Genomic DNA, 9,702 nt, shown 5'->3' on the forward strand with positions numbered 1-9,702 from the left:
GAATTTCAATTTAAAAAAATAAATTTATAATTTTTTTTTTTAATTTTGGAAATATTCCGAGGAAGTTTATCCCTCGGAATATTCCAACGACATCTTCCTCGGAATATTCCGAGGAATTTCCGACGAACTTGTGGTCCTCGAAAATTCCGAGGAAATAGGGTTTCCTCGGAATTCCGTCGGAAATTTCCGAGAGATTTCCGAGGAAAGATGAATTTCCGAGGAGTTATTTCCGAGGACTTTTTTCGTCGGTATGTCGTCGGAATAGCGTTATTCCGACGACATACCGACGATTTTTTCCCTCAGTATGCCGCTGTTTTTTTGTAGTGGGAACTGGAAGCGCTAAAATGGGCAATGAAGAGTATGATACAACATTCGACCTGCCAGAGATTTGAGACAGATTACAAGGACCTGGTTGCAATGATAACGGGCCCACAAGCTTAGCCAAACTTTTCAACAGAACTGGAGGTCATTCAAACTCTTCGGTTGTGTTTTTCGGACTTTAAGATCAACTACTTTCCAGGGACGCAAAATGAGATTGCAAACTCGTTAGCTAGGAATGCACGTTCTTTTCATAGATATCTTTGTTTTACCGATTGTTCTATTCCGCTCTGGTTAGCCAGACCATCTTGAAGCTTGAGTAATAAAAGGGTTTGTTGCGAGAAAAAAAAAACATATAGATATAAAGATCTTTGTTAACTTACTTTGGGAGTACCAAATCATTTGGTTATAAGAAGAAGTTTAAGTACCAGGTCAATCTCATAACACATTTATCATAAAACATTATGCAAATCGTGTGATTATATTTTGACACGTTGGAACGTTAATTAGCACCACACACACACCTAGAATACTACTCAGGAGCCAGGTGAATATAAAACTACAGTAAAATAACCATTTAAAATCAACATATATATATTGAATTGTTTATTATACCAAATAATAATTAGGTTAAGAATCAGAAACCGCATGGGGTTCGTGTTACGTGGAAGGCCAAGGTGAGCATGCGACCACGTAATCAAATGGACTTCCTCATGTTTGCATGTGTTGAGACTGTGAGAGAATACTGCCCCATCTACAGGTGTAGTTGGCTCTAGACCTCTAGCTACTACGTTTCATAAGACAGTTTTTACTGTGGAAAAATATAAATAAATAAAAGTTATTAATTTTTTTTTTGAAACACAATAAAAGTTGCTCCCTCTGTTTTAGATAGAAATTTATAATATTTTATTCGTTTCATAAATATAATTTTTTTCTGTTTTCAATGTAACTTTTAAATTTATTTACAATTTCTGTCCACATTAACTAAAACAATTAATATTAAAATAATAAAAAAAATTATTGAAAATGGGTTACTTTTGAAATTCTAGATTTATTCTTAAAATGTAAAACTTCTATTTTCATGAACGAGGGAGAATTAACTAAAGACACCAAATCCAAAAAAAGAAAGCAAACTAAAAATACATGAAGCCAAAAGAGTGAGAGACTTTTTCAGACAGCTTTAGGTTGAATCTGTTCGAAGTCAAAAACCTCAAACAGGAGCCTCCGAACATCAGGTTTGCCGTAGATAGTCTAAGCTAGGGCGTGAATGGCTTGTTGAACAGCGGTTGTTGCTGGGTTTCTAAGTCTCCGGTTATGCTCATTCCGATCATGAACATCCTCCGAGTAGATTATAAAGTTGTGATGACGTTTCTCCCTGAGATACCTACCGCAGAACTTGTTCATTAACGAACGTAGATGTTTCTCTTGCAGCCATTTACCTGGTGCGTCCAGGTGCTTCATTAACAAACGCTCCGCCATTGCTATGTGTCCTGCAATATCATCTGTATCTTCTGACCCACGTATTCTATTCTCTCGAAACAAAACCGAGGGTGTTCGAACTTGTGCTTTGAAGGATGCAAAAAGCAGAGCTGGGGGAAGTGAAAAGAACGGTCAGATAAGGAAAGTAACATAGTTGCATGAGAAAGTGAATGGCTCTTTTACCTGTAAACCGAGTCCAAGTTCGATGTTTCTAGCTTCGGTTATCTCTTGGATTATATCATTCATCGGTAAGGGTAACCTAAGGCCTGCATGACTTTAGGTTTTCTGTCGAAATCCCAAATGTTGCCTCTGAAACGGTGCATTCCAGGTGGAAGTTGGAACACAAGCTCTGAACAGCCTCGGGTGTGCGAACAAAGCATCTTCGGGGGGGCTGCAAAAAATGTGTTTTTACTACTCAACCAACCTAAGAAGTTCAACGGTTGTTTTGTAAGCATGATTCATTACCTTGTAAGTGGCAATATCTTGCCAGCCTAGCTTCCATGGATAAGGTACTGATTTCACGAGATCCCGTTAATAATATGGGCCTATAAAAGCCCATTAAAAGCCTAACAATACAGTGTTTTTTTTTCTTTTTTGAGCAAAACAATAGTGTGAATGAGTCATAAAAGCATGATTATTGGAGGGTTCTTAAGGTGAGATTCTTAGCGAAATATAAGAACATGCATCTTAACTTTTAACTAAAAAAACTAAGAACCGGTTTTTAAATAAGAGTTTTAAGAGACAGTTCTTAGTTTTTTTAGTTAAAAGTTAAGAGACGGGTTAAAAATCTGCGAACAAATAAATTATAAACATTAAAAAAATAGTGAAGACTGAGAGATACAAGATGAGTGCAGAGATGTGATTATGACATTCTTACATTTCACTTTTTCAAATGGTGATTTCTTACTGGTTTGATATTTATAAAAAGAAAATAAATTTAATTAGATAATAAAGTTACATATAAATATTGATAAAAAGAGGGAAGAGAAACTCTTAGAGCATGATTATCCTTAGAACTCATTAGGGTTTCTTAATCAATTGTTTAGTAATAAATATGTGTTAAAACTTTAGGTAAGAGACAACTAAATTTTTGTCTTCCATTGCAAGTTTTTTAAGTAAAGGTTCTTAAAAAAAATTTGTAAAACATTTCATCATATTCATAGGTAATGTCATTAAAAATATTTACCTCAGGAAGAAGAGTAATAATCGATGTTGAAAACATTGTTACTTCACCTGCTTTTGGTCTTCTTCTCAAACGCTTCCGTCGCCTTCACTCTCACTTCACCTCAGGCTCTGCTTCTGGACGAACTTGTGTCTCATGCTCTTCCTCCAAATCATCCTCATCATCACCACCTTCATCAAGAACATCTTCTTCACTCTCACTTTCCTGCAAAAACAGACGTATCTGAGATGCAAAAAGCTAGAACCTTTGAATGCTGGAGTGATCAACGAAGGTAGTTTCAAGTAGTATCACTTGAAGCATGTTAAATCTAAAGAGGTTGAACACAAGCTAGATTCTAGAACCATTGATTGAACACAAGCTAGAACCACCGAATGCCCAAATATTCAAGTATTATCACTCAAAGCATGTGAAATCTAAAGAGGTTAAAGGAGTATTATTACATGTACTTGATCGGTGGTGCTTGTGAGATTTATGTTCCTTCTTCTTCTCACTTCTCCTGCTTCTCTTCTCATCATCTTTCTCTGTTCCTCGATGCCTCTTAACTCTCTCTTCACCTGCCCATTCACAAAAGACACAAACTTTAAAATCCAGTCTAACGGATCATGTCATCCACAGACACAATACGTCAAAGTTTCGAGCTTTCAATCGAACAAATCCACAGACGCAATATCTTTTTTAATACAAAACATGTCTTAGGCAACCATGTCTTCCAACATGAGACACGTAAGAACATGAAGAAACAAACGATTCATTTAAAAGAGGGGGTTGTTCATACATATAGCTAAGCACAAAGAAAACCAGAATCTCGGGTCTTTTGATTGTGACTACTACCATCAATCATTACCTTACCACCATGTTCCTTAAACTCTTTCATATCAGCAAAGTACCCACGATTCATCTCATAGCTAAGCAGACAAACCCCCAATTGGTTGCTTCTCATCATCCCATCAGTAATAATAAGATAAAAGATCAAACTTCAGCAAAAAAAAAATCTCAACTTCAAATCACAATCTCAAAAGGATGAACCACACAAACCCCCAATTACAATCAAGTTCCGATACAGGTACCTAGTGAAATACACGATTGTGATCAGTTACGTTAAGTCAACAAAGCCAAAAATTGCATTAAGAATCTATGTACCTTGTTTCCATCTCGAGTAATCACAAAGTCCCCAGAAGGAGTCACCAAGACAGAGAGTCAACACAATTTGAAATCAATGGAATCAACTCAGATGGAGAAGACAAAGACGGAGAAGAGGATTAAAAAAAGAGAGAAAAAAAATCCCATTAAGGATCGATCTCCAAAATCACTAATTAAGGATCGGTAAGAAGGTTTTTATTTATTTTTAATTTAATTAAATCAGTTATATAGCTTAAAAAACCCCATTAAGGATTGCCGATAATCATGGTCTTATGGAACTGTTATCAATAAGGTTGCTCTAAGTCTGCTCTTTTTTTTTTCTTTGGATCTTTGTTCATACTTTGTCCATAGCAGAGTGACATATGAAAAATGCTATATGAAAAATGTTATATCCAGGGATGGAGCCAGCGTGTAGTTAAGATTGTCAAATGACATATGAAAAAAAATTACTTAGGCTGCAACTTAAATGCTAAATTATAGAATAAAATTGTTTGGAATGCATTATTCCATAGAATTTCAAAAAATATTTACCAGTTACATGGAAAACTTTTTAAAATCAATTCTACATATTCCAAAAATGGAATAAAACTTTAAAACAAATCCTTTGTAAAAACTATTCCATTTGTTCCATATTAAAAAGGCCCGTGAATGTGTGGGATGATTAGAATTCCAATTTCAGTAACAATTTTAGTTTTTATTTCATTTTATTTATCATTCCATTTTTTTCTATTCTACATGTAATTATTCCTTTTATTCCATGTATTTCTTTAAGAATAACCAGTTACATCTTTATATATTCCTTCTAAAGTTTCATGAAATGTTAAAGAACCAAATTATTGACCCCAGTTGTTATCAAACTGACCCTAGTAAAAAAATTGTCCTGCCTCCGCCACTGGCTGCATCCACATTATTCAAGTTGTCATCGTTTTGTCTGGGCTATTGTACATCTGTATTGATTTGTTTTGATGAATATTTACTTTACACTATTATGTCCCATTTCACACTCAATACCGTTCTGGACACGACTTCTATTCACAGCCAAATCTTTCAAGAATTAAAACAATCAGTCAAATATGTATGGTCTGGCTTGTTTATTCTATCCAAACTGAATACTATATTCAAGACGAATGACCTTTCCACAATTATATATAATACATACGTCAATTCTATAAAAAAAAAACTATATACAGATAGTTTTATTTGTTGCCTGTTTCTGATATGCCACTTCCTCTTGTCTGCAGTGATTACTTGTTTTTTATTAATGCATTTTTGAGGAAAAACGATACAAACTTTTGTTTTCAACGTGTACAACTCGTAGAGTCTTTTATATCAAATGACGTGAACAAGGATTTCAAATAAGGGAACTTGTGATTTTGATTCTTGATAAAACAGAAAGAAGGAGAATATCTCACCATAATATATTTTATTACCATCAATTTTTCTTATTTTACTTTATTTTAAACATTAACATTTAAGACATGTATGGTGAAATTACTATCATGTGTTGTCTATTAGAAAAAAGGACATGGTTTTCTTAGAAAAACTATATAACGAAATGATAAATAGTATAGCAAGAAGCGTGATTGCCTTTACTTGCATTACATGGAAACTAAAGTTTTTGTTTCTTTCTTAAACGTCAACTAAAGTAGCTATATCAACAATCGCCTAACCATAGGTTGCTATATAAAAATAAAACCATTAGCATTTGAAATAACGTAAATAAATACATCCCTAATTAATAATATCATGTCAAGTGGTATTGTATATTTGAGGCAGTAGGTTGATTTGTATTCAGAGGCATGATTGGTTAAAATTTTGCCTCATAAGTCCGTGTAGGCCTGAGTCCGTGGTTAACTTAGTGACAAGCGATCTAAAATGAATCCGTGTTTTAACAGAAAATCTATTGGGAATACTGATGCATGAATCATGGAATTATTATTTTCAAAAAAGGTGTGCGGCATAAAATAACAAATTACTGAATGATGAAATGCTATTATGTTTTAGCTAAATGATGAAACGGCTGGAGACAATGTGCAATTTTAAAAATTTGTAGGGTTAGTTAGAAAAAAAATGAGACCATGAGATTCCGTCACCATTCTGTGTTAGTAATTAATACTTGTCAAGATTAAGATTATCGTAGTTACTATATGGTTCGGAAAAGCATAACACTCGGGAGTGTAGATATTTCGCAGTGTCAAGTGAAGCATCGTTATCAATCTGGATCCCACCACTCTGTATTTCCTAATATGGATAATCTTGTGATCATCACAACATGTAGAAAGAGCAATATTATGACATCCACATCCTAACAACGATAAAAATACAAGAGGTAATTGCGTAGAAAAAGGTTTTGATTTACATCAATCAAATCTTTAGAATTAACAAAAATTATAATATTCAGTATCATTCATTCATAGAACCTTAAACGATGCCAAGACTTATAATCGTATTTAGTTTTCTTTTCTTATCAAGACAAATAATGCAAGCTGGCCGGTGCTACTAGTGCCCACCACACAAAAGCATATACATTAAGATCCTTCACTCCATTCATGTATCATAAAATAAATAGTCACACACTTGATAGCATACATATAAAGAAAGAAAGTGAGTTAAAGTAAGTTAACAACGAAATGGCTGCGAAGAATCTCTTATTGCTTCTTTTATCTCTCTTTCTCGCCCTAAACCTCGTCACCGCTCAACTCAGCCGCAACTTCTACGCCGGAAGTTGTCACAACGTCGAACAAATCGTCAGAAACGCCGTTCAACAAAAGATCCAACAAACTTTCACCACTATCCCCGCTACACTCCGCCTCTATTTCCACGATTGTTTCGTCAATGTAAAACATTTTATCTTTTTCTTGCTACCTTTATTTCTTTTAGTGTAGGTCTAATTTATGAATGACTTATATAATAGGGTTGTGATGCCTCGGTGATGATAGCGTCTACGGACAATAATAAGGCGGAGAAAGATCATCCTGATAATTTATCATTGGCCGGAGATGGATTCGACACCGTCATTAAAGCTAAACAAGCACTTGACGCCGTTGCAAATTGTCGTAACAAAGTTTCTTGCGCTGATATTCTCACGATAGCTACTCGTGATGTTGTTAATCTCGTTCGTAACTCACATTATCATATTTAATTATTACATCAGTATCTACTTATACCATTATCGTTAGTGTTAAATTGATATAAATTCGTAGGCGGGTGGACCAAGATATGAAGTGGAATTAGGAAGGCGTGATGGGTTATCGTCTACGTCGGATAGCGTCGAAGGGAGGCTGCCACATCCGACGGACGACGTCAACCAACTCACTACACTTTTTGCCAAAAACGGACTTAGCCGTAACGACATGATCGCTCTCTCCGGTAAGATATTGTTGATTGGGACCAAACTTATATCTAGTAGTGGTGAATATTTGGGTTTAGTTTGATTTGGTTTGGTTTTAAAAAGGTAGATTAAACAATTTCATTATAAAGAAGATAATTTAATTTTTTATATATATATATACTATTCATTGTTTGATCCGGTTAGTTTACTTTTTGTTGTATGCATGGGTTTGGTTTGTGGGTTTTCTTTTATTGCCTGTTTAATTCCAGCTGTATTATAAATTTTTAAGAAAAACTAAAAACATTAATACGAAGATTTTTTTTGGTACGTCGGTCCGCTTAAAAACTTCCGGTTCTGTTATAAATTTGGTTAAAAACAGGAGCACACACATTAGGATTCGCTCATTGCAAGCTAGTGTTCAACAGGATTTACAATTTCAACAGCACAACTCAAGTAGACCCTACAGTTAACAAAGATTACGTGGCAGCGTTACAAGGGTCATGTCCTAGAAATGTAGATCCAAGCGTGGCTATAAACATGGACCCAACAACACCTAGACAATTCGACAACGTTTACTACAAAAACTTGCAACAAGGAAAAGGATTGTTCACGTCAGATCAAGATTTGTTCACAGATGGTCGGTCTAAGCCAGTCGTTAACTTATGGGCCAGTAATCCAAAGCTGTTTAATCAAGCTTTTGTTCACTCCATGATCAAGCTTGGTAGGGTTGGTGTTAGAACCGGTCGTAATGGTAACATCCGTCGTGATTGTGGAGCCTTCAATTGAATTTAAATATATCTAGAATCATTTTTATGTCTATTAAGTTTGAATAAGGGTTGAGGATGGTCTCATGATGATGCTGGTCGAGCTCAAATGTCAATAAATATCGATTCTGGGTTTCAGTTTGCTAAGGTAAAATCAAACCTAAAGTTGTATGCCGTTGTATGTTAATTAGAATCTAAGTGTCTGAATAAATTTGATTTAGTATCATAGTTATGAACGGATACATCGCACATGATTAGGTCCAGTGACAATACTTCGTAAGTGAGGTTGATCGTGACTCTAAATTTTATGTGAATCATCTTTTGTTTTGTAAGTACAGGCCTGTGCAAGTACATGCAATTTTCTGTTAAGACAAAAAAAAAGTGCATTGTAATTTAGCATGTTATCAAAAAAGATTGTCAAAAAGCACTAACACACGTACAAAAAGATACAATGCACACTAATGGTTTGTTATACATAGCGAATACATGCTAGTTCAATATAGTATGGGGTCTCTAAGACATTTCCCGCTAAGATAGTGTAACGACATTCATAATTCGCGAGTTAAGCTCATTACAATGTGTTTCAGATTGACAACTTTCGTCAATGCATGCGCTCTGGCACCGATTTCTAGTAATACTGTATATATGTTTACATTACATTTGTCCAAATATCAAACTCATCACCTATATATATACTTTTCATATCAAAGTTACTAACATCAGATGTGTATTAAGATACAAATGGTGTTGTAACGACCCAAATTTTTTCGGACCAGTTTGACCTTTACTAAAAATTAAACTTCAATTCTCTTTTTTTTATTTTGTTCCACATTGGAAGTTTAGAAAACCTACCTTCTTTTCCTTCTCATATATAAGAAACTCCATAATTTATCTCTATTCTCATCAAGTCAAAGTATTTCTTTGCGCGTGATGAGTTGTTGTTGAATTATCCGACGACCAGTCAATAGTGAATTTTTCCGGTGGGATTTCCGGGTGAGCTTCCGGCGAGATTTCTGGACGAGCTTCCGGCGGATTTTTCTAGTAAGTTTGTCGCCTCCTTATTTCTAGTTATAGAAATATTTTAGGAAAGTTTATAAGTTAGGAAATAAGTTATATTTGGGAAGTTTCTATTTTAGGAAAGTTTCTATTTTTGGAAACTTTATCCCTGAGACTCTGAGCCTAAGTCGTTGACTCTCGTGTTGCAGTTGATCTCGGTTGACCATCTTACGTTGATCATTCCAGCCAGTGACTAAGGTGAGGGCTATCCCATTAAATCCCAAGCTAGTTTAGTACTACCATTATGGAAAGCTTAGTTTTGAAACATGATCTGTCTCTGTGAATTGAGTATGTTTGAGAGTCTTGTTTGTTTATTATTACTATTGATTGTTAAACCGGAAATAGGATAATAGAGGATTCAACGGTTGACTGAATTGAATTAATTAAAAACTGTTATTTATATATGTATACATAAGTCTGTTATGAGATTG

The 9,702-nt window shown here is 34.8% G+C and overlaps 3 protein-coding genes across 6 annotated transcripts; 1 reads left to right on the forward strand and 2 right to left on the reverse strand.

The window, feature by feature from the left end:
- Nucleotides 1-1,488: 1,488 nt before the first annotated feature.
- On the reverse strand, nucleotides 1,489-1,722 carry LOC106305677. The gene is given in 1 exon segment (XM_013742028.1): nucleotides 1,489-1,722. A coding segment is annotated over 1 exon segment (234 nt).
- A 1,074-nt stretch (nucleotides 1,723-2,796) lies between these two features.
- Nucleotides 2,797-4,268, reverse strand: LOC106305189. 4 transcript variants are annotated; one of them, XM_013741558.1, is made up of 5 exons: nucleotides 4,121-4,268; nucleotides 4,016-4,047; nucleotides 3,825-3,912; nucleotides 3,421-3,534; nucleotides 2,797-3,184 (listed from the first exon to the last, which is right to left on the reverse strand). In XM_013741558.1, the coding sequence occupies exons 3-5, from the start codon at nucleotides 3,876-3,878 to the stop codon at nucleotides 3,074-3,076; spliced, it is 279 nt and encodes a 92-aa protein (XP_013597012.1). In that variant the 5' UTR covers nucleotides 3,879-3,912; nucleotides 4,016-4,047; nucleotides 4,121-4,268; the 3' UTR covers nucleotides 2,797-3,073. The 4 variants fall into 4 exon arrangements, with proteins under 4 accessions (XP_013597012.1, XP_013597011.1, XP_013597009.1 ...); XM_013741557.1 differs by lacking the exon at nucleotides 4,016-4,047; XM_013741555.1 differs by lacking the exon at nucleotides 4,016-4,047 and having other exon boundaries at nucleotides 3,825-3,954.
- A 2,342-nt stretch (nucleotides 4,269-6,610) lies between these two features.
- On the forward strand, nucleotides 6,611-8,565 carry LOC106302138 (peroxidase 50-like). The gene is made up of 4 exons (XM_013738665.1): nucleotides 6,611-6,957; nucleotides 7,035-7,235; nucleotides 7,324-7,489; nucleotides 7,831-8,565. Exons 1-4 carry the CDS (start codon nucleotides 6,751-6,753, stop codon nucleotides 8,235-8,237), a joined length of 981 nt encoding a protein of 326 aa, XP_013594119.1. The 5' UTR covers nucleotides 6,611-6,750; the 3' UTR covers nucleotides 8,238-8,565.
- Nucleotides 8,566-9,702: the final 1,137 nt, after the last annotated feature.

Source organism: Brassica oleracea, chromosome C7 (assembly GCF_000695525.1).
Source record: "Brassica oleracea var. oleracea cultivar TO1000 chromosome C7, BOL, whole genome shotgun sequence".
NCBI lineage: Eukaryota > Viridiplantae > Streptophyta > Magnoliopsida > Brassicales > Brassicaceae > Brassica > Brassica oleracea.

What these genes read in the sequence shown, in the direction of transcription:
- LOC106302138 (XM_013738665.1), top strand. Translation starts at nt 6,751, where the DNA reads ATGGCTGCGAAGAATCTCTTATTGCTTCTTTTATCTCTCTTTCTCGCC. An exon ending in TCCACGATTGTTTCGTCAAT is followed by an intron (nt 6,958 to 7,034) that starts GTAAAACATTTT and finishes CTTATATAATAG; the next exon opens with GGTTGTGATGCCTCGGTGAT. An exon ending in CTCGTGATGTTGTTAATCTC is followed by an intron (nt 7,236 to 7,323) that starts GTTCGTAACTCA and finishes ATAAATTCGTAG; the next exon opens with GCGGGTGGACCAAGATATGA.
- LOC106305189 (XM_013741555.1), bottom strand. An exon ending in TTAAGGAACATGGTGGTAAG is followed by an intron (nt 3,535 to 3,824) that starts GTAATGATTGAT and finishes GTGAATGGGCAG; the next exon opens with GTGAAGAGAGAGTTAAGAGG. An exon ending in GCACCACCGATCAAGTACAT is followed by an intron (nt 3,185 to 3,420) that starts GTAATAATACTC and finishes CTGTTTTTGCAG; the next exon opens with GAAAGTGAGAGTGAAGAAGA.